Here is a 26,518-nt window from a genome sequence, read left to right on the forward strand (position 1 = left end):
CTCCATCCAATGCTAATCTATGGAAGGGGGTATTTTACCAAGTGGATACAAAGAGACCGGAGACAGAGACAAAGCGAGTGAGAGCACAAGACGAACACGGCGGGAGCAGCAGGAGTGGAGCTGGCAAAAATCGAAAAGTGTCATCAGAGTAACATCACAATCAACAGTGAGAGCAGGGAAACAGAGAGCCGCCGGGGTGAGTATACAGGTAAACTTTTAACTTAATTTAATTTAAATCAAACATAGCATTAAACATCACAGGCAAGCAGGTAGGTGATTGGTTTGGGAAGAAACTACCTGTTTGGTGAGCATCTGGTAAGTAATTAAGGTCCATTCTAATCCTAACGTTTAAAATAGTAAAGGAACTCGTGGTAAGCTTAATAAAATATATTTAAAAAAGGAAAATAAAAATAATTGAATAATTTAGTTAATTAAAACACATTAAGGATGGCAGGACAGGTGATGTGTCACGGCTGCAGCATGTGGGAGTTCCTGGATGCCAGTGTCTGCAGTCAGAGTTTGCAGCTCGAAGAGCTTCGACTCAGTCATTGAACTCGAGTCCAAACTGCAGACACTGCGACACATCAGGGAGGGTAAAGTTACCTGGACATTTTGTACCAGGAGGCGGTCACATCCCTTAGGATAGGGTCTTCTGATTTGGTGAGTGGTCAGAAACAGGAGTGTGTGGCTGCAGCTGAGGCAGGTATGGGGACCCAGAGGGCAGGAGTCTCAGCCTTTGTAATTGTCCAACAGGTTTGAGTTCTTTCAGCTTGTTTGGATGAGAGTGGGGACTGCAGGGTGGATGAGCAACCTGACCATGGCACTATGGTACAGGAAGCCATGCAAGTGGAGAGATAAAAAAGGAATGTAGTGGTAGCAGCGGGCAGTATAGTTAGAGGGATTGACACTGTTCTCTGCAGCATAGAGCAAGAGTCCCGATGGCTGTGATGCCTGCTCGGTGCCAGGATTTGGGACATCTGCTCAGGGCTGGAGAGGAACTTACAGTGGGAGGGGAGGATCCAGTCGTTGTGGTCCATGTAGGTACCAACGACATAGACAGGACAAAAGGAAGAGGTTCTGCATAGTCAGTATGAGGAACTAGGCGCCAAATTAAGAAGCAGAACCTCAAAGGTAATAATCTCTGGATTATTACTTGAGTCACGTGTAAATTGGCAGAGGGCAAATAAGATTAGAGAAATTAATGCATGGCTCAAAGACTGGTGTGGTAGAAGTGGGTTCCGGTGCGTGGGGCACTGATACCAGTACTGGGGAAAGTGGTGGCTGTACCGTTGGGACGGTCTACACCTGAACTGTGCTGGGGCCGGTGTTCTAGCGAACTGCATAACTAAGGAAGTAGAGAGGGTTTTAAACTCAATAGTGGGGGTCAAAAAATCAAATTTGGGAAGATATGGTAAATCAAGGAGTAGAGACAAGGCAAGAAAGGTATTAATATGGGAAATGATAAACAGACTGTGACAGGAAAGGTCAGAGCATACAAATCTAAGAGTAAATCAACAGATAAGGCTAGAGGTTACAAAAATAATAAAAGGACAAAACTAAAAGCTCTGTATCTGAATGCACTTAGCATTCGAAATAAAACAAATGAACTGAGAAGGCAAATAGAAATAAATAAGTACGATCTGACAGCCATTACAGAGACATGGCTGCGGGACGACATAGATTGGGACCTGAATATTGAAGGGTACATGGCATTTAGGAAGGACAGGAAGCTAAGAAAAGGTGGAGGGGTAGCTCTGTTAATTAATGATGGTATTAGCACAAGAGAGAGGGGCCACATGACCTAAGTTCAGGAGACCAGGACGTAGAGGCAGTTTTGGTAGAGGCGAGAAATTATAAAGGCAAGAAGTCACTTGTGGGAGTGGTATACAGGCCAACTAACATTAACCAATTGTAGGATGGGGTATAAAGGAAGAAATAATGGCAGCTTCTCAGAAAGGTGCAGTGATAATTATGGGGGATTTTAACCTACATATTGACTGGAAAAATCAGATGGGCAGAGGTAGGCTAGATAATTAGTACATAGATTGTTTTTGGGATAATTTCTTGGAACAATACGTTCAGGAGCCAACTAGAGAGCAGGCTATACCAGACCTGGTATTGTGCAACGAGATAGGATTAATTAATGACCTCATAGTTAAGGCGCCCCTAGGTAGCAGCAATCATAATATGATTGAATTTTACATTCAGTTTGAGGGAGAAGAGTGGGTCCAAGACTAGTATTTTAAACTTAAATAAAGGCAATTATGAGGGCATGAAAGCAGAACTAGCTAAAGTGAACTGGCAAATCAGGTTAAGAGATAGGTCAATACAGATGCAGCGGCAGACATTTAAGGGGATATTTCAGAATAGACAGAATAGATACATTTCAATGAGAAAGAAAATTTCCAAGGATGGGACCCGCCATCCGTGGTTAACCAAAACAGTTAAAGGTAGTATCAAACTTAAAGAAAAAGCATATAATTGTGCAAAGATGGGAGGCAGGTCAGAAAATTGGACAGAATATAAAAAATAGCAAAGAATGACTAAAAGATTGATAAAGTAAAACTAGAGTACGAGAGAAAGCTGGCTAGAATGATGAAGACAGATAGTAAGAGTTTCTACAGATATTTAAAAAGGAGTTAACAAAGTGAGCGTTGGTCCTATAAAAAGTGAGTCTGGGGAATTAATAATAGATAATAAGGAGATGGCAGATGAATTCAACAGATATTTTGCATCAGTCTTCGCTATTGAGGATACAAGTAACATCCCAGTATTAGCTATAAGTCAGGAAATGGAAGGGAGGGAGGGACTCAAGAAAATTACAATCACCAGGGAAGTGGTACTGAACAAATTGTTGGAGCTGCGGGCTGACAAGGTCCCAGGTCCTGATTGACTTCATCCTAGGTGTTAAAAGAAGTGGCCAGTGAGATAGTTGACACTTTAGTTTTAATTTTCCAAAATTCCCTAGATTTGGGGAAAGTTCCGTTAGCTTGTAAAATGGTGAATCTAACTCCTTTATTCAAAAAGGGAGGAAGACGGAAAGCAGGAAACTACAGGCCAGTTAGCTTAACATCTGTCTTAGGGAAAATGTTAGAAGCTATTAGTTGTAGCTGGGTATTTAGAAAAATTCAAGGTAATCAGGCAGAGTCAACATGGTTTTGTGAAAGGGAAATCATGTTTAACCAATTTATTGGAGTTCTTTGAGGGAGTTACATGTGCTGTGGATAAAGGGGAACCAGTGGATGTATTGTACTTAGATTGCCAGAAGACATTTGATAAGGTACCACATCAAAGGCTACTGCAGAAAATAAAAGTTCATGGTGTAGGGGGCAACATATTGGCATGATAGAAGATTGACTAGTTAACAGGAAAGAGAGTAGGCATAAATGGTAACGAGTGGTGTGCCACAGGGATTTGTGCTGGGTTCTCAACTTTTTACAATTGATATAAATGACTTAGGTGAAGGGACCGAAGGTATGGTTGCTAAACGTGCTGATGACACAAAGATAGGCAGGAAAGTAACTTGTGAAGAGGATATAAGGGAGCTACAAAGGGATATAGATATGTTAAATGAGAGGGTAAAGACCTGGCTAATGGAGTATAACGTGGGAAAGTGTGAAACTGTCCACTTTGGCAGGAAGAATAAAAAAGCATATTATCTAAATGGTGAGAGTGTGCAGAGCTCTGAGATGCAGAGGGATCTGGGTGTCCTAGTGCATGAATTGCAAAAGGTTAGTATGCAGGTACAGCACGTAAATAGGGAAGCTAATAGAATGTTATCGCTCATTGCGAGAGGAATTGAATACAAAAGTAGGGAGGTTATGCTTCAGTTTTGCAGGGCATTGGTGAGACCACATCTGGAGTACTGTGTACAGTAGTGGTCTCCTTATTTAAGGAAGGACGCAACTGCACTGGAGGCAGTAGAGAAAGTTTACTCAATTAATACCTGGAATGGACGGGCTGTCTTATGAGCAAAAATTGGGCAGGCTAGGCTTGTATCCACTGGAATTTAGAAGAGCAAGAGGCGACTTGATTGAAGCATATAAGATCCTGAGGGGTCTTGAGATGGCGGATGTGGAAAGAATGTTTCCCCATGTGGGAAAATCTAGAACTAGGAGACACTGTTTAAAATAAGGGGTCGCCCATTTAAGACAGATGAGGAGAAATTTTTCTCAGAGGTTCGTGTGTCTTTGGAATTCTCTTCTTCAAAAGGCAGTGGAAGCAGAGTCTTTGAATATTTTTAAGGCAGAGGCAGACAGATTCTTGATTAGCAAAGGGATGGAAGGTTATCAGGGGTAGGCAGAAATGTGGAGTAATCAGTTCAGCCATGAACTTACTGAATGGCAGAGTAGGCTCGAAGGGCCAAGCGGCCTACTCCTGTTCCTAATTCATATGTTCGTATCTTCGTATAACACCAATCCAACGTGATCCAACAGTAATATAAAAGCCAAGTATTGCAGATGCTGAAAATCTAAAATAAAAACAGAAAGTGCTGGAAATACTCAGCAGGTCTGGCAGCATCTGTGGAAAGAGGAACAGTTTTAACGTTTCAGCTCTGTGACCTTTCATCAAAACTCTGATGAAAGGTCACAGACCTGAAATGTTAACTCTGTTTCTCTCTCCACAGATGCTGCCAGACGGGTTGTGATCCAACAGTTCTCGCACTACTCAAAAGTACAACTTCTAGAGGATTCAGATCCAAGTTACTCTTCTTTCCTCTATAGCCAAAATCAGTCCAGGTCCCTTCTGAAATCTCCAGATTCTGCACTCCTGGCAATATCGCTTAATCCACAAGTAAACAACGCTTTGCAATATCTGTTTAGTTAATGGCCTAATTTTGAAGCTTTTCCACCTGACTCCCAAGTTAAATTTATAGCAACATTTTTCCTGCTTTCACTAATGAGTGCAAATATTTGATCATAAAATGAGGAATGATTGCATTGACATTTTCACCTATATCAGTGACCAAGTCATCCTTCAACACTATTTCATCTAACAGCACCAGCAATCACTCTACCACAAACTCAGCCCAGTCGCTTTTATGAGTTTCTCTATATTTGCTCTTATCTAAACTGGTCATGATTTTAAACAGCTCTATCAAATCTCCTCTGAGCCTTCACTGCTGTAAGGAGAACAATCCAGCGTTTCCAGTGTAACCACTTAATTGTAATCTCTCAGCCCTAGAACCATTCTAATAAATATTTTCTGCACCCTCTCCAAAGCCTTCACATGATTCCTAAAGTGTGGTGCTCAGAACTGGAGATAATATTCCATCTAGGGCTGAACTAGTCTTTTATATTGGTTTAGCATAACTTCCCGGCTCTCTCACTCTACACCTCTATTTATAAAGCGCAGGATCCCATCGTCACATCTCAGGCTGAAGAATCACACTTGAAGTCACAGATTTAACTTTAACAAAGACTTAACAGTGTTTATTAGAGTCCTTGCTTACTGCTGCTCAATACAGGAGCAAATGCTTATCTGAACTAACAACCCCCAAGGTCAGGTGTTTTCCCCAGAACAGAGTTCCTTCCAGCTTCACTTCCAAGTACTATATATTCTCTAATACTCAAACCTACGCATACAATCATGACATTCCTCCCTTATCAGACTAAAACATGCCCAGATTTTTGAACATAATCACAACACAAAATCTTCATATCGTTTTGGTTTTCTCCTCTCGTGCTGTGGTCTTCCTGTTGTCTCAGGAACTCTGGTCACCACGTCAGGATTAGGAAATGTAGTTGGCCCTCTGGAACCGATGTTTCTCCCTCTGGACAGATAGCTGTCTGCCTGCCAACATCACTGGCTTGGACTTCTGAATTGCTGAATGTCAGCTTCGCTTCAGCTCCTACATCTGGTTCATCTGCTGTTGTGTCTGTCACCATGATACTTTTTAACGCATGAAGAATTTTTGTCCTACCGCACTCCTTCTGGTGATTGTACAGTCACACTGTTTCCCTTCTTAGCAACAACAGTGTACGGCTTGGGATAATATGGTGTATCCATCTTAACTCGGGCTCTCCCGTCTCAGCAATCACCCAGCATCACATCAGACTGTCTAGCTCTGTGGTCTGCATAATACTTTGCAGCACCCTTTTGCTCAGCATAATGATCTCGAACCTCCTGACCAACTCTAATGCTCCTCAGCTCTGGTATCTTGGTGCATATTTTGCATCCAAACAACTCAGCTAGGCTTTTGCCAGTCGTAGTGTGTGCGTGCAGTTGCTCTTTTCATGGCCACATATGACATCTCCTTCCATTTTTTACCTTCAGCCTGAGCAATTTTCATCCGTGTCATTAAGGATTAGTTTTGTCTTTCCATTTCCCCATTTGTCTGTTGCCATTTAGGTGTTACTCTGTGATGAATACCTGTGACTTAATTGTAATCTGCAAGGGTCTGTGAACTGAATTGTGGACCACTGCCTGAATACAAAGTGAATGGTAGACCATGCCTTGCAAACATTTTCGTCAATGCAAACACCAGTTTCTCTGCTGTTGTCGACTTCATTACCATGCACTCATAATAACGGCTGTAATAGTCAACCACCCTAGTATGTTGAAAATGGACCCAAGAAGTCAACTGCTACATCCTCCCATGGTCCAGCCGATAACAGTGCTCTACATACTAGTTCTGGTGGATTGGATGGACTGACAAGTTGACATCCATGACACGTTTTGACAAACTGCTCCGCATCTTTCTCCATCCCTGGACACCAAACTTCGGTTCGTAAGTTCTGCTTAGTACCAACCACTCCCAAGTGACCCTCATGAGCTAGCATCACCAGTCTAGGCCTAAGCTTTTGTAACACTACAAGTCTGTTACCTCTGAGAATACACTTCCCAATAGTTCACGTTGATCTCGTATAACAATGTATGCCGTGAATCGACAATTCTCCCAATTTCCAGCTTGGATTCCGTGTCTGATGTCATTCAATTCGGGATCTTTGTCTGACTCTCTTTCAATCTGTCTAGTTGTCATTGCTCTGGGTGTAGCATGAACTGCCACAAACCGCACAAACGATTCAGCTTCCTTCTCTAGTGATGTTCTGTGTGTGTTGTCCTTTAACTAGCTCTATGATGTCTTGGTCAACCAGTTCCTTGATGTCTGCCTCAACTTTCCCCCTCAGACCAAAAGGTGTTCTGCATACAGGCTGAGCTATAGGCTTCACATTCTCGTCAATAGTTAATCTCACTTGGCGGTTGTGCAACTTCCCAATTCCTTGAAACACTGGTCTAAACTCCTCTTGAAGCTCCGCATAGGATTTCACAGAATTCACTTTCAATCCAATGTGTAGCACCCCCAAGGCTTGGTCAGTTTCTCTACTCAGAAGAGGATCACCATCCTCCTGAATCACTACGAACTCTGCCTCGACACTCTGATCCCCAGCTCTATCACTCGAAGTGAAACATCCAACAGTTTGAAGTGGGGTTTTAGATATCCAAGGATAAAGCTTTTTGACACATTTTCGAGATGTGCACTTGATTCTCTTTGTCTTCAGTTCTTCCCACAGTGCTCTGCTGATGACATTACTGTCACTGCCTGAAGCTACAATAATGCTCACCTCAACACCCCTAATCACTGGAACTTTTTCATCGTTGCTTCCATTGACGGAAAGCATGTATCCACAATTGCAACCTGTGTCCTCACTCACTGCATCTTCAACTCATCTCACAATTGTACTACTTCCACCTATCTTTTCTTTACATGGTCTGCCAGGCTTGCCACTCTGTTCAGCTTTGCTTCTGCACTTCTTGGCAAAATGGCCTACGTTTTCTGCATATCTTCCCCTTGGCAGGACAGTAATCACGCCTTCCATAGTGCCCCAAGTTGCCACATCTGAAACACACTCTCAGACCTTTGCTGTTTATATTTACCCGTACCTGGATTCCGCTATCACTCAATTAGCCTCAGATTTTGTCATGCCAGAGTAAGAAATGGAACCAAGTTCCATGCTGTGAAATTGTCCATCCACTGCTTCCAATGCAGCCACTAGCTTCAAAGTGTCATTCAATGTTAAGTCACCTCTTTCCAGCAACCTACACCTCAACTTACCTGACTTGCAATGTTGGATCACCTGATCCATTATCTGGCCATTCAGATTTGTCGCAACATAAATGCACCCATCCAATGCCTGCATCCATCCAATGCCTGCCTCCATCGAGTCCCAAATTGGGCTACGGTTTCCCCCTTTCTTTCTCATTTGACGGAAAACATGCCTTTGCAATGTGGCGTTTGGCATCACCACATAATGGTCCTTCAAAGCTTTCACCGCAAGTTCATAATCCGCCTTTTCTCCTGTGTCAGCCAGCGTCTTGAAAGTCTCCTGCACCGACACACTGAACAGCAATAAGGCCCGTCGCTATGCTTTCTGCGCCTCCATCGCACCTTCCAAAATCAAACCACGACTGTCAGCATACGCTTCGAGCTCCTCTAGCCACGCTTTCCATTTCACAATGACGGAACTGGCATCATCCATCAGATCAAACGGCTCAATTCTCCGGACTGCAGACATATCAGCTCTAGCAAATGCCAAGACACAATCCTAAATATCTCCGAATTTACCTCTGTATTGTTTGTCTTTACCCATTGCCAATGTCACATCTCAGTATGAAGAATCACACTTGAAGTCACAGATTTAACTTTAACAAAGATTTAAGCTCTTGCTTATTGCTGCTCACTACAGGAGCATATGCTTATCTGAACACTCAGGTCAGGTGTTTTCCCCAAAACACTAAGTTCCTTTCAGTTTCACTTCCCAAGTATCATATATTCTCTAATACTCAAGCCCACACATATGATCATGACACCCATTTGTTTTATTAACTGCTTTGTTAAGCTGTCCTGTACCTTCAAATATTTGTGCACAAACACTCCCAGGTCTCTGTTATTGCACCTCCTTTAAAATTGCATCACTTAGAGAATGCATTGTCTCTCCTCATTCTTACTACTAAACTGCAGGAAATAAAAACAGAAAATTCTGAAAATACTCAGCAGGTCTGGCAGCATCTGTGGAGATAGAAACAGTTAACGTTTCAGGTCTATGACCTGAAAGCACTTTCTGTTTTTATTTTAAATTTCCAGCATCTGCAGTATTTTGCTTTTAGTTTACCAAAATGTATGATCTCACACTTTTCTGTGTTGAATTTCATCTGCCATGGATTTGCCTATTCCATCAGCCTGTCTCTATTCTCTTGAACCCTACTACCCTCACCACTGTTTACTGCACCTCTAGGTTTTGGCTCTTCTGCAAATTTTGAAATTATGCCCCATAACCCCCAGTCCAAGTCATTATTGTACATCAAAAACAGCAGTGCCCTAGTACTGAACACCTGGAGTACACCACTGTGCACCTCACTCCAGTCTGAAAAAGAACCATTAAACACAACATTGGTTTTTATGTTCTGAAGAAGGGTCACTGACCTGAAAACATTAACTCTGCTTCTCTCTCCACAGATGCTGCCAGACCTGAGTATTTCCAGCACCTCTTTTTTTTTAAATTTGGTTTCTATGTCTCAGCTAACTTTGCATCCATGCTGCTACTCCCCTTTTATCCCTGGACTTCTATTTTGCAAAGAAGTCTACGATGTGGTACTCGATCAAACACCTTTTGAAAGTCCAGATGCACATCAACTCTCTCTTACTTCATCAAAACACTCAATCAAGTTAGTCGAACACTATTTGCTCTCAGCAACCTAACAGCATTGTAGGTATACCTACCCCACATGGACTGCAGCGGTTCAAGAAGGCAGCTCACCACCACCTTCTCAATGGCAATTAGGAATGGGAAATAAATTCTGGCCTAGCCAGCGACGCCCACATCCCAGGAACAAATTTAAAAAAAATCCGTGCTGGCTTTCCTTTATGAATCCACGTTTGTCCAAGTGGTTGTTCATTTTTTTCCAGATTACTATTTCTAAAAGCTTCCCCACCACATATGTTAAACTGACTGGCCTGTTATTGCCAGGTTTATTCTTCTACCCTTTTTGAGCAAGTGTGCAATATTTGCAATCCTCCAGCTCTACTATTGTATCTAAGGGAGGAATGGAAAATTGCAGCAGCATCTTCACAATTTGTACCCTTACTTCCCTCAACAAGCTTAGATGCATCTCATCTGGACTAAATGACTTATTCACCTTAAGTACTGCTCGCCTTTCTAGTAGCTCCTTTTTATTTTTATCTCATCTAGTAGCCTGACAACCTCCTCGTTTGCTGTAGCTTTGGTAAAGTCATCTTCCTTGGTAAACTCCAATGCCAAGAACACATTTAATACCTCAGCCATGCCTTCTGCCACCATCAATAAATCTCCATTTTGGTCCCTAATTGGCCCCAGCAGTCCTCTAACAACCCTATTAATATATCTAAAGACAAACTGAGGACTCCTTCATGTTAGTCACTATCTACTCTCATATCATCTCCTTTTCCCTCAATTCCTTTTTCACTTCCCTGCATTTTTTATATTCAGCCCTATTCTCCCTTGTATTATCAAGCTGACATCTCTCATACACCCACTTATCTGCTTCATCCTACTCTCCAACTGCTTTTTCATCTATGAGCTCTGGCTTTTGTTGCCCTCCTGCTCCCCCTTTTAGGAATGTAGCTACACTGTACCCAAACTATATCCTCTTTAAAGTCCTTCATTTACTCCATTACATTTCCGTTTGCCAGCCTTTCACTCAATTTACCAGGGCTGGATCCTTCCTTAATTTGCTGAAATTAGCCCTCCTCCAGTTAAGTATTTTTATTCTAGACTGCTATTTGTCCTTCTCCATAACTATTCTGAGCCTTATGATACGATATTATCACTATTTCGGAGATGTTTTTCAACAATGACATTCTCTAGTTGACCCACTTCACTTTACAGAACTAGATCCAGCAATGCCTTTCTCATTGGGCAGAAAATGATCAAGAAATTTCTCCTGAACACACTTCAGAACTTCTTCTCCCTCTCTGTCCTTAACACAACAGTGACTCATTCAATATTGGGGTAGTTAAAATCTCCCATTATCACTACTCTATAGTTCATGCACCTCTCAGTAATTTCCCTGTGAATCTGCTCCTCTAATTTCTTCCCACTATTTGGTGGCCTAAAAAGTACACCAATGTAATAACTCTTTGATTGTTATTAAATCTTAATTCCAACCAAACAGATCCCATCTTTGACCCAAGGATACTCTCGCTTTCCAGCGCTGTAATATTTTCCTTAAAATAATATTCTTTTCTCCTCCATCCTCCTTTTTTTCTTGCCTGAATACCTTGTTCCTTGTCCTTCAGTAAGATTAAAGAGCTAAATGTGTGGCTCAAAGATTGGTGTGGGAGAAATGGGTTTGAATTCATGGGGCATTGGCACCAGTACTGGGGAAGGAGGGAGCTGTTCCAATGGCATGGGCTCCACCTAAATCATGCTGGGACCAGAGTCCTGGTGAATCGTATAACTAGGGCTGTAGATAGGGTTCTAAATTAAATAATGACTTCAATTGCATGGAAAATTAGGAAGTCAAAGTTAAAGGAGAAGGTAGGAGTGCAGGTTAGTGATGAGGCTGATTGTGACCAGAAAATAAAAGGTAGGGACAGAACATATGAACGTCATATTGCACCAAGGAGTCGTACAAGAGTGGGGAAATGTGATAATTAATACAACAAACGTAAAGGCTTTGCATCTGAATGCATGAAGCATTCGGAATAAAATTAATGAGTTAACAGCGCAAATAGAGATGAATGGGTATGATTTAGTGGCGATTACGGAGATGTGGTTGCAGGGAATTGAATATCCAAGGGTACTCAGTATTTCGGAAGGATAGGCAGGAAGGAAAAGGTGGTGGTGTAGCTTTGTTGGTATAGGAAGAGATCAGTGCTGCAGTGCAAAATGATATAAGCACTGGAGATCAAGATGTAGAATCAGTCTGGGTAGAAATAAGTAGCAGCAAGGGAAAGAAGTCCCCGGTGGTAGGTCCCCAAACAGTAGTTCCACAGTGGGGCACAGTATAAACCAGGAAATACTGGGCTTGTAAGAAAGGTACGGCAATAATCATGGGTGATTTTAATATGCATATAGACTGGATTAATCAAATTGGCAAGGGCAGCCTCGAGGGAGAGTTCATTGAATGTATGAGATTGTTTTTTGGAGCAACATGTTGTGGAACCAACCAGGGAGCAGGCTATTATAGGCTTGGCATTATGTAATGAGGTGGGATTAATTAATGGTCTCATAGTTAAGGATCCTCTAGGGAAGAGTGATCACAGCATGCTAGAATTTTAAATTCAGTTTGAGGGCAAGAAATTGGAGTTCCACACTAGCGTTATGGAGTTAAACAAAGGTAATTACATAGGCATGAGGACAGATTTGGCCCTAGTGAACTGGGCAGGAAGACTAAAAGGTAGGACAGTTGATGAGCAGTGGCAGATTTTTCAGGAGATATTCAATTCCTCCCAACTAAAATATATTCCAGAGAGGAATAAAGATTCTAAGAGGGGGGAAAAACATCCATGGCTAAGCAAGGAAGTTAAGGATAACAAAGACAAAAACTAAGGCATACCATACGGCAAAGGCCAGTGGCAGGCTGGAAGATCGGGAAACTTTTAAAGATCAACAAAGGGTTACTAAAAAAGTAATAAAAAGAGAAAGGTAAATTATGAAAGAAAACTAGCGTAAAATATAAAAACGGATAGAAAAAGCTTCTATAAGTATATAAAAGGGAAGAGAGTAGCTAAAGTGAATGTTGGCCCCTTGCAGGATGTGACTAGGGAGTTAATAGTGGGGAACACAGAAATGGTGGAGACACTAAATCAGTATTTTGCCTCAGTTTTCACGGTGGAGGACACGACTACCATCCCAACAGTAACAGGTAATGCAGAGGTTATAGATAGGGAAGAACTTAGAACAATCATCACTAGGGAAAAAGTACTGAGCAAACTATTGGGATTGAAGACAGACAAGTCCCCAGGGCCTGATGGCCTACATCCTAGGGTCTTAAAGAAACTGGCAGCAGAGATAGTGGATCCATTGGTTATAATATTCCAAAATGGATTGGAAAATGCTAATATAACACCCTTATTCAAAAATTGAGGGAGGCAGAAAGTAGGAAATTATAGACCAGTTAGTTTAACATCTGTCATTGGAAACTGTTAAAATCCATTATTAAGGAAGTAATAACAGGACATTTAGAAAGTCAAAACGCATTCCATCAGAGTCTGCATGGTTTTATGAAGGGTAAATCGTGTTTGACTAATTTGCTAGAGTTCTTCGAAGATGTAACAAGTAAAGTGGATAATGGGGATCCTGTAGATGTAGTAGGCATTTGATAAGGTGCCGCACAAAAGGTTAATACACTAGGTAAGATCAAATGGGGTTAGAAGCAATTTATTAGCTTGGATAGAGGATTGGCTAAGCAACAGAAGACAGAGTCGGGATAAATGGGCCCTTTGCTGGTTGGCAAGATGCAACTAGCGGGTTGCCACAGGGTTCGGTCCTCAGGCCTCAACAATTTACAATCGATATTAATGACTTGGATGCAGGGATAGAAGGTACTATAGCTAAATTTGCAGAGGACACTAAAATAGGTGGGCTAGCAAGTTGCAATAAAGACATAATATACAAACGGATATGGATAGGTTAGGTGAATGGGCCAAAATTTGGCAGATGGAGTTTGACGTGGATAAGTGTGAGGTTATCCATTTTGGTCGGAAGAATAGAAAGGCAAATTATCTAAATGGAGAGAAACTTCAGAGTGCTTCGGTGCAGAGGGAGCTGGGTGTCCTTGTGCATGAATTGCAGAAAACTAATATGCTGGTACAGCAGGTAATAAGGAAGGCAAATGGAATTTTGGTATTTATTGCTAATGGAAGAGAGTATAAAATTAGGGAAGTGTTGCTGCAACTGTACAAGGCATTAGTGAGACTACACCTGGAATATTGCACACAGTTTTGGTCCCCTTACTTGAGGGGAGATATAGTTGCGTTGGAGGCAGTTCAGAGGAGGTTCACTGGATTGATTCCAGAGATGAGGGGTTTGTCTTATGAAGAGAGATTGAGCAGTTTAGGCCTTTCGTCGCTAGGGTTTAGAAGAATGAGAAGAGATCTAATTGATTTTTTTGAGATTAAGGGGATTGACAAAGCAGATGTAGAGGATGTTCCCTCTTGTGGGGCAATCTAGAACTAGAGGTCATAGTTTTAGGATAAGGGGTAGCAGATTTAAAACAGAGACGAGGTGAAATTACTTCTCTCAAAGGGTCGTGAGTATGTGGAATTCACTACCCCAGAGTGCGGTGGATGCTGGGACATTGAGTAAATTTAAGGAGATAGACAGATTTTTAATTAGTAATGGGTTGAAGGGTTATGGAGAACGGGCAGGAAAGTGGAGTTGAGGCCGAGACGAGATCAGCCATGATTGTATTGAATGGCGGAGCAGGCTTGAGGGGCTGAATTGCCTACTCCTGCTCCTAGTTCTTATGTTCTCTATAACTAATCTAGACCATATGATACTATGATCACTACTCCAGAGAAGCTCCCCCACTGTGGCATTCTCCAGTTGACCCACTTCATTCCCCAGGACTAGATCCAGCAATGCCTCCTTCCACATTTAGCAGGAAACATACTGAATATTAAGCATCCAGTCCTCCCCTTTTTTGAGCCAGGTTTCCATCATCGCCAGTACATCATGTTCCCATGTGGTTATTCACATCTGCAGCTCGCCAACCTTATCAACCACACTTCATGCATTTACACACATGCACTGCAAATCAAATATGATCCCACCTAATGTATTATTTCTAACTGTCTCCTCCAGCTCTCTGTGAACCAGGTTTCTTCTTTTTAAATAGGATACCTTTGGTGCCCAACACCCTGCCATATTAGTTAAATTTCTCCCTCACAACACTAGTTAAACTGCTGGCGAGGGCATTGGTTCCAGTTTTATTCAGGTTCAATTGGTCTATCTTGAACAGGTTTCTCCCATCGCAGAACTGACCCCAAATTCCGAGGTATCTAAACCCCTCCCTCCTGCACCATGTCTATCGCCACGCATTAACCGGTTATATCTTCCTATTTCTATTCTCATTAATGTGTGGCACTGGAAGCAATCCTGAGATTATGGTCATTGATGCCCTTTTTAACTTCTTCCCTAGATCCATAAACTCCGACTGTAGACCTCAACTCTTTTCCTCCCTACAACATTGGTTCTGACATGGGCAATTACATCTGGCTCTTGCCCCCCAGAATGTGTTCTGCATCCTCTTAGTGATGTCCCTTAGCCTGGCATCAGTGAGGCTACAGAACTCATGCCAGCAGTAGCAGAACTATCTATCTGTCTGCACCCTTGACTACTGAATTCCCAATTACGACTGTGTTCCTACACTTTACTGTGCATCCAGTTCTTTGCCTCACATCACCAGGCTCAGGACAGCACTCCTTCAAGGTGCTGTCACCATCAATGGCATTACCTGAATACCTATTTGAGCGTACCACACTCGCAAAGGATTCCTGCACTGCCAGCCTCTTCCCATCTTTCCAGGTGGCCACCCACTTGCTATTATGAACTTTCACTGATTTCTGGGGTGACCATCTCCTGAAACTTCCAATCCAGGAAACATTCAGCCACTGGTATGCCATGCAACGAATCCAGCTGCCTCTCAAGCTCAGAAACCCTCAACTTCAGTTAGAGCAACTGGAGGCACTTAGTGCAAACGTGGGCCTCTGTGACACATGAAGTGTCCCAAAGTTCCCAGGAATTGCAAGTTACAGGTCTCAGCTGACCCTCCATTCGAATTAGAAATTTAAAAAAAAAATCTTTGGATATAAAGTGATTTATATAATTGCTGTTAACTAGGTTTGAACTATTTTCGTGCATTAAAGTACACAATTGTCTATTCGCTCGTCAAAGTGAACTAACCAAAAGATTTTGTCTCAACACTCAGAACTTATGATTAATAATCAAGCATTGCTCTCAGTCTGCAATCCCTTACATTCACTTTTCATTATCTGTAACACTCAACATTTTTCTGCTCTGCTTCATAAATAATGTGAACACAGTACTCATAATACAAATGTGCCCAATAAACTGAGAAGTACTTATATTAAATCCATGCTGTTGATCGCAGAGCTCTTTTTCTCTCCTACTTTATGCTTTTTTTTTTTCAGTTTCTGGTTCACTTGCAATTTATCCAGTTTTGCTGCTTTGCAGTAGTATCCCAGCTTCTGTCTCCACTACCTGCACTTTAGGTAAGTTGATTTCCACACTACTTGCAAAGATGAAGCAGTAGAAATGTAAGAGCAGCAATTAAGTCTAACATCGTACAAACTCCCAAAACCATGGAATGCCATATATGGCAAGCTCAGGAGTGTGTTCTAACAATTTTAAATACAAGAAAGCAGAATGAACATTACTATTCATATATAGCGACCACTACTGTAATGTTTCAGCACCTGAAATTTAATAAAATACTTCCAGAAATAATAGCTTGAAGAATATTGTGAATATTACTTAACACTGGAGATTTTTTTACATTGGTAATGGAAAAGGGTTACTTAATCCACTAGTAACATACAAGAGGATCTTGTGATCCATAGGCTAGTACAGCAAATAGATGTTGATTGCTTCAGGGAACTGCAGAAAATCCAAGGTATCCAATGCAACAAAGTAAGAAGCAAGAAAGACAGAGCTTCACATGTATGTACATCTGTAATAATAGTCAATCCTGCTTTGAGCCTCCGAGAGCACCTCTTCTCACTGATTTACAATAGGTAAATTGGCCATTGTAAATTGCCCCTAGTGTAGGTAGGTGGTAGGGAATATGGGATTACTGTAGGGTTAGTATAAATGGGTGGTTCTTGGTCGGCACAGACTCGGTGGGCCAAAGGGCCTGTTTCAGTGCTGTATCTCTAAATAAAATAAATAAAATAAAAGTGAGCCGACGCTTTGCAGATATTCAGACAAACTAAATTTGACCTCTGGACCCTTTCCAAACCATGCCATTTAACAAAAACAGGAAGTCAAAATTTCAATTACTTTCCAAAAGATCAGATTCTCAGATATTATTCCTGAATTACATTCCTCAGTATTTATTGCTAAATCAATCTCCAGTGACATGACTGAAATTAGGGAGTCATGTTTGGGCCTGTTACGACCAGTGCCTAGGAGTCTGTTACTATCTTCACCTGGTCTTATTGTAACAGGGTTTAATTTTAAACACAGTGTTTTGAGCTCCCTCTTTGTGAATTCTTGTTCAAGGCTTTCGAATTATGAGGCAAAGAAATGAACCCAACCAGGCTTTCTTTGGATTAAAGAAGAAAAGTGAAATGTATTAAACTTACTTAAACTCTAATATGGTTCATGCCTACGGATATACAACGCGCCTATGCTAGCATGCACACGTGATATACACATGCAGATAGGGACAGAAAAGAGAAGAAAAGATAAAGTGGAACAGTTTGAGGCAATATCTTGTTACTGTGCTTCGAGCTCGCTGTAGTCCTTGATTGATGATATGGTCTTGCGTTTCATCGGGGCCCAGTATTAGTCTTAATCCTTGTTCATGTGGAAGACTTTTCTCTCTTTGTGTTTGTGTGTCTTCAATTGTTTCCGAAGCTGGTGAGAGCAAGATAAGGGCAGACAGGAGAGATGTTCTCAGTCCACGAGCACATGGCTTTCTGATTTTCAAGCACTCTTGTTGGAAGTTCAAATCTCAACAGCCAGTCATGTGACTAAAACTGGTCTGATCACTCGTTCTGTGTTTGTGGATTCTGTTATCTTAGCAGTCAACCTTCAATGTCTGGTAATCAAGAGTCCATTGTTGGTTGAATGGGTCAGGGCATGGTCCTTTGCCCCTTGTTCCAACACTTGTCTGTTACCATGAAAATGTCTTTCCAGTCAGGGGCCTGCAATTTTAAGTTTTAATGTTCATGTGGCAAAATAATGTGTGCCTCAGTCTTGGCAGGTGGGAGTTTGCCTGACAGGCCGCTTAGTTGTGTTTGAGAACAAAACCCAGGTTTGGCATTTCTTCAGTTGCACAAGATTCCACCAAGCTACCTAATCATCCAAAAAAATTCCACTTAACTGGACAACCTTGCAGAATACCAGGACAGTATCAAATTACAAGTTGGACAAAGGAAAATAAACTTCTTCCCAAAGGGGATCAGCTAGTAAATTATAAAATTGCTTTTTATGATAATGCTGAAGGAAGCTTCAAACACAGATTTGCACAAGTTTGACAAGTCACTGATCTGAAACGTTAACTCTGTTTTTCTCTACAGATACTGGCAAGTACTTCCAGCATTTTCTGTTTTTATTACAGATTTGCCCAATCATCTGTCACCAGAATATATAATTTCTGCTAGCGTAGAATGCTGATATCAAGGAGTTACAATAGCTTGAATCATTCACAAGCAGCAATAAGAACGATTTCAGAGATACCATTTGAGTGTATGTTAAGGCTCCTTACTTTTGCAGTCGCATCGATCTCTTTCTGCCTCTTCTCATTAACGACGTCATCAGCTTTGTCCTTTTCAAATTCTTTCTGACAACGATTTAGCAACAGCTTGCGAAAATTTACTGAGGCTCCTGGCTTATCTGACATTGGGACTTTCAGCTATGGATAGAAATGAGTATCACATCAGTCAGTGCTAAGAGGTCAGTCACCATATAAAACTCACTCCCTTTATGCATAATTCAAAATTGCAATCAATTTCCACCATTATATTCAGCTACTGATGCAAAATTAGTGAACCCCCAAATTTTGTCTTACTTTTTTTGAAAAACTCATTACTCATACAGGGACTTGAACAATTTAGTTGAACGAATATGCAGCAATTCGTGGAAATTTTCAGTAGCTTTATTTTCAAAGAGTAGTAAACTGTCATTGTTTCTGTACTACTGTGATGCGCATGTGAACAATTGTCCAGTATAAGCTTACATTATCTTTCTCTTTGCATCACACCACAACTGACATTTCTGTTCTCGCAGAAAGCAACCTGTTTTATTTAGAGATACAGCACTGAAACAGGCCCTTCGGCCCACCGAGTCTGCACCGACCATCAACCACCCATTTATACTAATCCTACACTAATTCCATATTCCTGCCACATCCCCACCTGTCCCAATATTTCCCTATTACCTACCTATACTAGGGGCAATTTATAATGGCCAATTTACCAATCAACCTGCAAGTCTTTGGCATGTGGGAGGAAACCGGAGCACCCGGAGGAAACCCACGCAGACACAGGGAGAACTTGCAAACTCCACACAGGCAGTACCCAGAATTGAACCCGGGTCGCTGGAGCTGTGAGGCTGCAGTGCTAACCACTGCGCCACTGTGCCGCAGTGTTCTCATCTATTGTGGGAAAGCCTCCAACTTTGAGCTTGTCTCATTATGGATAGACTGCAAGACTTTGAGTACCACAAGCTTGACTTATTATCCATTGCATAACTAAATTGGTTTCTTCTCTCTCCTATGCACAATCTTCAGGTTATCTGTGTTGTATGCAAGCAGCAGCATGGTTCTGCTCACCAGCACAGTTTTTTTTCCTAAGCAAGAACCAGAAAAATAAGCATTTTGGCAAGATTAAAATTGAATAATTTTGCACCTGCTACACCTAGTATAGTCCACAATAACCAAAAGGAAATGCAGATTTTCAGTTTTAAAACTATGCCATAATCGGTCTGCATTTGTAAAATGTATACATGATGTTAGTTAACCTACCATTGTGAGACAGCGACACATATTGGCGTATGCTACTGAGAAATTAGGCTCATCTATAGCTTTCTCAAATACTAAGTCAATAACTCCCTTCAGCCTCTCCTCTGTATCAATTGTCAGCTCCTGAACCTGCTTCATCAACTGTTGAAACATTTGTGGTGTGAGCTTGTTCAGGATGCTTCTCACTCGTCGGAATAGTTCCTGGATTGAGTATAAATGGTCAGCATGTCAATAACAAAAATCAACTCTGAGGGAAAGTTTTGACTGAGAAACTGTTAATTGAACACAACAGTAATGAATCATTCTGATCTCATTAACATACCAGAATTGTAATGCTTTACAAAGTAGTAACAAAGATAATACACTAAATAATTTACTGCTGATGTGCTGTTAAAAGTTTTACCACACAATGAGAAATAGGACACTGTAGAACCCATTATACATCGATGGTGTTAATATAGAAATCGATTCAGTATGACAGGGGTCACAAAATCTAGGCAATGCTATTTATAACTGCACACTCCTCTTTTTTTTAATATTGAAGTGATAATTCAAGTATTAACCTCCAACTTTACCGTTAATGAACTGCACCCAAATCCTACTGAAATGGCTTGTCACTAAGTTTAATTTTTCTTCAATAGCACACCCATCACATAACAATATGAAAATAAAATAAATGAAATATGCATTAGTATGTATGTGTATATATATGTTCTTCTTCTTCTTTGGCCTCCTTGTCTCGGGAGACAATGGGCAAGTGCCTGCAGGTGGTCAGTGGTTTGTGGAGCATACACATACACACACAAGGCCAGTTGGCAATGAGCTTAAGTCTGTAATTTAGCCTATGGATATCTGAAAGATTCACGACATCATGCTACTTAATTACAGGCTCATAAGTCAATGCTACATACATTTTACTTTCAACTTTCAATGCCAAAATAAACCAAACTGCTCACAAAACATTATTTTACCTACTGCAGGCATGATGTTCCTCCAAAGAAGTTGCATATAAATAGGATATTTTAATTAACCTATTGGGAAAGAGGGAAGAGGAGAGAGAAAAGAGGAAACAAACCTACGGCCACCAAGCCTTTAAGAAACGCGTGCCCCGAATAGCATGGTATTGTCTCCCCCAATCCCAACCCTGCACATAGGTATATGGGAGTGCGAAGGAAGATGAGAAAAAGGGTGCAGCAATGGTCTTATTTGTTCGAGTAAACTGATTGAATGAAGCATTCCGATAAGCCGCTGCCTTGCACTCACAAGCAACTGAGTGTTACTTTTTGAAGTGATATTCTGCATACTGTCAATCCAAAATGTTTTTTGGGCAGAACAGCAGAATCACACCGTGTATAGTGTTTTATTTATCAGCTACCTAGAATTCTACTGAAACCAAGGGATTCAATATTGATGCTCAGTTGAAATGGTAATTTGTCACAAAATCTATCCTTAAATGCGCGTGCCTAAATATACATACATCTGTGGGTCTGTCAAGTGATGTACTTTTCCTCTGAGCTTTAGAGAAGCCAATTCCATTAACTACCTGTTATCAAGAATTTGAGAGAGCAACTGAATGCACTCCCAGAGACATAAAATTATCAGAATATGTCACAGGACGATTTGGAAATGAATTTCTTTTCTCAATACAATATGCTGTTGAACAAGAAGGAAAGAAGTAGTGATTGTCAATAACCAAATGATTATCTGGGCTAAAAGAGTTAATTTTCTCTTCACGGAGATAATGTGAATAATTTTTATTAATACAAGGTTAGGTATTTAAAAATCTGTTAGCAGCGATGTCCCACAGTTCCCTGGTGGCTCAAGGAGTTTATTCAGTCAGATGCTGGCCCATATGTCAAACTTCAGTTATGTGGAAAGGCTAGAGAAGCAGAGATTGCTCTCCTTATACCAGAGAAGGTTAAAGGGAGATTTGACAGAGGTGCTCAAAAACATCAACGGTTTTGATAAGTGTAATTGAGGAGAAACTTTCCAGTAGCAGAAGGGTTGGAAACCAGGGGACAGATTTAAGTTAATTGGCAAAGGAACCAGAGGTGGCAGGAAAAACTTTTTTAAAGCACAAGTTATGATGATTCTGGAAATGTACTGGCTGAAAGGCTGCTGGAAGCAGCTTCAATACTGACTTTCAAAAAGGAATTGGATAAATGCTTGAAGGGGTAAAATCCAGTGGTGCTGGTAGTGCTAGTGGGGTGGGTTTGGGAGGAAACACTGCCTGGCATCTTTCCACTGTTCTTTAACAAACAGTTCTACCTTTTTATAACTTGAAACAAAATTTGAAGTACTTCTAAAACATTTTTGATGAAAGCTTTCTAAAAGAAACATTTTATAATATCACCAATCTTTTATTTAAAAAAAGCATTAAGAGCTGTATCAAAGAAGGAAAAAGGCCTACCCCTACGACACATGCCTAAAGAAAGACACATTCTTTATTGCCAATTGGAAAGGGATTCCAAAATGTGCTTCCCTACTGGGGAGCCATAGAAATTAAAAGAGCCAAACCAACAAGGTTTTAAATCCAGATCAGACTGGTATTGGCGGAGTTCAGTGAGCATTTTAAACAACCTCAGAATGTAGCAAAGCTCTTGACAACCAATGAAGTACAATGTAGTCAACTGTTGTAATGCAGTAAATGCAGCAGCCAATTTGTGCACAGCAAGCTCCTAAAAAAAAGCAATGTTACAATGACCAAATAATCTGTTTCTCTGATGTTAATTAAGGGATAAATATTGGTCAGACACTGGGGAGAACTCCACTGCTATTCTTCAAAATAGTGCCATCGGATTTTTTTAATGTTCACCTGAGGGGGCAGACAGGGCCTCTGTTTAATGTCTCCTCCGAAAGACGGCTGTCTGACAGTGCAGCAATCCCTCAGTACTGTACTGGAGTGTCAGCCTAGACGTTTGTGCTCAAGTCCTGGAGTAGGACTTGAACCCACAAACTTCAGACTCAGAGTGCCACCAATTAAACCACAGCTGACACCTTAAGTAAAAAACCTTGATTGAAACAACTGATAAAAAGGAACATGATTGGAAAAAAAACTCCAATTTGTAATGACTTATATGTTCCAGAAAATCCTTAATCAATTTAATTAAATGAATAGATGCAACAATTTCTGGAAATTCTGCTCCGTTCTTAGACGCAGGGTATTTAGGCTTAAAATATGTGAAGCCCACTTAAGGTGGTTTTATTTGGACTAACCTGTGTTTTTTGCACATCAGAATCATCAGAAACATCATCGCGTTTTAATATAGGTTTCCATGCATTCTCAGACTTCTTCAGCTGGATATCGTCATTTACAGTTATATTTGCAATAATCTTCCTTGTCTCCCTCCTTTGCCCGTGCTGAGACCTCCTTGGTCCCACATTTAGCACCTAAATAATAATAGTTATTATGCAATAGCATTTGTAAAGGTCTTTTGTACAATAACAAACCTCAATGTTGCTCCAGCCCTGTCACTGGGAAATACATATGGTTTTCATGCAAATACTGGAACTGCAGAATTCAAAATCCAGAACATCTGTAAAAGTCACAGCATCCACATAAAGAATGGGATCTGACATATTTAGTTACCATAAATTAACAGCCCTCGCTATAACCCGAGTACCGGCAAGATCAAATTATTTGATGCAAATTTCATTCTGTGATTGTGATTTCATTTATACTACAAATCTATTTTGGATCTGGTAATGATTTTGCTAAACCATATCATGAATAACCATTTGAAGTTTGACAATGAGTTCAGATTACTGGTTCTACTTTTCATCGCATAGGAGCATTTAGAACAGAAAGGAGCCATTCGGCTCCTCGAACCTACTCCGCCATTCAGTCAGACCACAGCTGATCTGTACCTCAACTCCATATCACTTGATAACCTTATTTAACAAAAATCTCAGTCGTGAAAGCTCCAATTCGCCTATCAACAGACAGCCTTTTGGGCGGTGGGGGAATGGGGGAAAAGAGTTCCAGATTTCCAAACACCTTCCAAAGTAGAATTTAATATTCCTTTAATGCAAGTATACTTGGGTCTAAGATACACTGCCACCCTTGGAACCAGCACAATGTATTTATTTACAATGGCTGAGGACAGTGGTTCATGACAGTGTTACGACCAGGTGAGAAAGGTGTCTAGGGGTCTTTTCAGCCTTTGCCTGGTCTTATTGTGGAAGGGTTTAATTTTAAAGTGCATTTTGAGCTCCCCCTCCCCTTGGAGAATCCTTGTTCACCACTTTCCAATTATAAGGCAATGAAATGAGAATAAACAGGCTTTCTTAGGTTTAAAGAAAAGTGAAATTTTATTAAAACTTAAACTCTAATTTGGTTAACGCCCACGGATACACGCTGTGCCCCACACTAGCATGCATACGCAATACGCACATGCAAATAAGGACAGAAAAGAGAAAAATAAAATGGAGAGGTTTGAGACAATCTTTGAAGAGGGGTTTTTTACTGTGCTTCGAACTCGCTGTAGTCCTTGATTGTAGGTAGTCTTGCTTTTCGTTGGGGCCCGGTATTCTTCTTAAACCTTGTTCACAGCAGGAGACTTTTCTCTCTTGGGTTCATATGTCTTCAATGGTGTCTGAAGCTGGTGAGAGCAAGATGAGAGCAGACGGGAGAGAGGTGTTCTTAGTCCAGGAGAAAAGAGCTTTCTGAGTTTCAAACACACTATGGCAAGTTTAAATTCAAACAGCCAGTTAGTCACGTGACTAAACTGGTCTGACCAGCTCTTCTGTGTATTGGAGAAGCAAGGACTTGGTCCTTTGTTCCAACACTGTCTGCTAGCAGGCAAAAATGGTCTTTCCAGCAAGGGGCCTGGCAATTCTATGAGGCACACATTATTTCACCACATGAACATTAAAACTTAAGATTGGTGCGAGGAAGAAAAGAGGGCCTAAGTTTTAATGTTCATGTGGCGAAATAATGTGTGCCTCATTCTTGGCAGATGGGAGCCTGCATGATACCTCCACACCCAGGGGAATGAAATGCGATTTGAAAAAAAAAGGCACATTTCATTACCAGGTTTGAGAGAAATATAAGATACAGAAAGAAAAACCAAGCATTTCTCTCATTCATTTCCAGTCATTCATCAATCTTAAAGCCTCTTAAAATTGTCTTTTCTGGGTACCAGTGCTGCTTTAATTTCCCCTTTTTGGCATCCCAGTAACCATGTGGTTTCCTGGGGAAGCTTTTCCTCAGCTTGCCCACTGCCATGACTGCCCAGGGTTTTGTTCCTGCTGAGGCAATTTTTTTTTGGAGAGATAGTAGTGGGCGGGTCTATCCTGAACACACACTCAGTGTTTTGCTGAGTCATGCAAAGACTTTTGCCTTCTGACTGTGGGGGAGGATTCTTTGTTAATCTCCCATTTGTTCTCTGGTACATTCCAACTTGCAGGTATGTGTGCAGACTTGACTGCACTCTCCTGTGGCACGTCAACTAGGTGAGGCATCACCTCATGGTTTCTGTGCCCCCTCGAGATCTCTCTTTGTCTCTGCAGGTTCCTGCAAATGCAGTTAGCAACTCTGGTGGGGTGCTTCTAGAGACTGAATTTACATAGGAAGATAGGGGGTGCAACTTTTCACATTTTTCGTGGTTGGCTGACCAGCAGGGGTTTTCATCCGAGATTCCTCCTGGACTTCCTTTAGCCTGCTCTCTGGTTCACTTTTTCCGCTTCTATTTCTAAACTGTTGCCAGTTGTGTGCCTGCCTGTCCAACCCCTTTTGTTCTCGACAGGGGTCCCTTACAGTTCACCAGCCCTCTGCTGGAGGATCCTCCTAACACCGGTACAGGACTTAGGGGTGCATGTTTCACTGATGGTTGGGGTTTCCCCTCAACCTGGCACATGTGATTGTACTGGAGGGTGCAGAGGAGATTCACCAGGATGTTGCCATGGTTGGACTGTTTCAGTTATGAAGAGAGACTGAAAAGGCTAGGGTTGTTTTCCTTAGAGCAGAGAAGGCTGAGGGGGGACATGATTAACGTATCCAAAATTATGAGGGGCACTGACAGATTAGATAGGAAGAAACTTTTCCCCTTAGCGGAGGGGTCAATAACCAGCGGGCATAGATTAAAGCTTTAGAGGGGATTTGAGGAAAAATTATTTCACCCAGAGGATGGTTGGAATCTGGAATGCACTGCCTGAAGAGGTGGTAGAGGCAGGAACCATCACAATATTTAAGTAGTATTTAGATGAGCACTTGCAACACCATAGCATACAAGGCTATGCGCCAAGTGCTGGAAAGTGGGATCAGAATAGGTAGGTGCTTGATGGCCAGCACAGACACGATGGGCTGAAGGGCCTGTTTCTGTGCTATATGACTATGTGGCAACTCCTGCAGTACTCCACCACATCTTTGTGGCGTTTTGGCCAGTCAAACTGCTGTCTTATGCGGGCTTTGGTCTTCCGTATACCGGCATGTACAGCCACTGTAGTCTCGTGGGCCCTTCTTCATATTTCTCCCTGGTACCTCTGTAGCACCACTAACTGGTGAACGACTGTCTGCTGCTTGCAGTCAGGTCTGTAAGGAGAACTCCATTTCCTCATCAGTACCTCCACTTCACTTTCAGACTGGGCAGCCTGTGCTAACTCTCAATACTGGATCAGCTCGCTGAGCCTCAGCTAGGGAAAATCCATTTAATTCATTCACTGGGTCTCCAACGTACCAAAGAAAGTCATGGACAGGCAGACCTCATGTTCATTTGCCTGCAGTGCTAATGCAGTCTCCTCTGGGCGAGCTGGTTTGATCATGGCCTGATCCAAGATACATTCCAGGGAAACTGCAGGGAACTGTCTCCTGCCACTGCCCTGTCTCTCT

The 26,518-nt window shown here is 41.5% G+C and overlaps 1 protein-coding gene across 7 annotated transcripts in view; it reads right to left on the reverse strand.

Annotated features, from left to right (window-relative positions):
- LOC137352259 (eukaryotic translation initiation factor 4 gamma 3-like) overlaps positions 1–26,518 on the reverse strand; it is a 436,424-nt gene that overhangs the window by 101,445 nt on the left and 308,461 nt on the right. For all 7 annotated transcript variants that reach the window (XM_068017538.1, XM_068017532.1, XM_068017537.1 and 4 more), the window contains 3 exons: positions 22,906–23,079; positions 19,693–19,890; positions 18,436–18,582 (listed from right to left, as the gene is read on the reverse strand). In XM_068017538.1, coding sequence (XP_067873639.1) covers positions 18,436–18,582; positions 19,693–19,890; positions 22,906–23,079 — 519 coding nt within the window. The remainder of the gene's footprint in view (positions 1–18,435; positions 18,583–19,692; positions 19,891–22,905; positions 23,080–26,518) is intronic.

The sequence above is a fragment of the Heterodontus francisci genome, chromosome 37 (genome assembly GCF_036365525.1).
Source record: "Heterodontus francisci isolate sHetFra1 chromosome 37, sHetFra1.hap1, whole genome shotgun sequence".
Classification (NCBI taxonomy): domain Eukaryota; kingdom Metazoa; phylum Chordata; class Chondrichthyes; order Heterodontiformes; family Heterodontidae; genus Heterodontus; species Heterodontus francisci.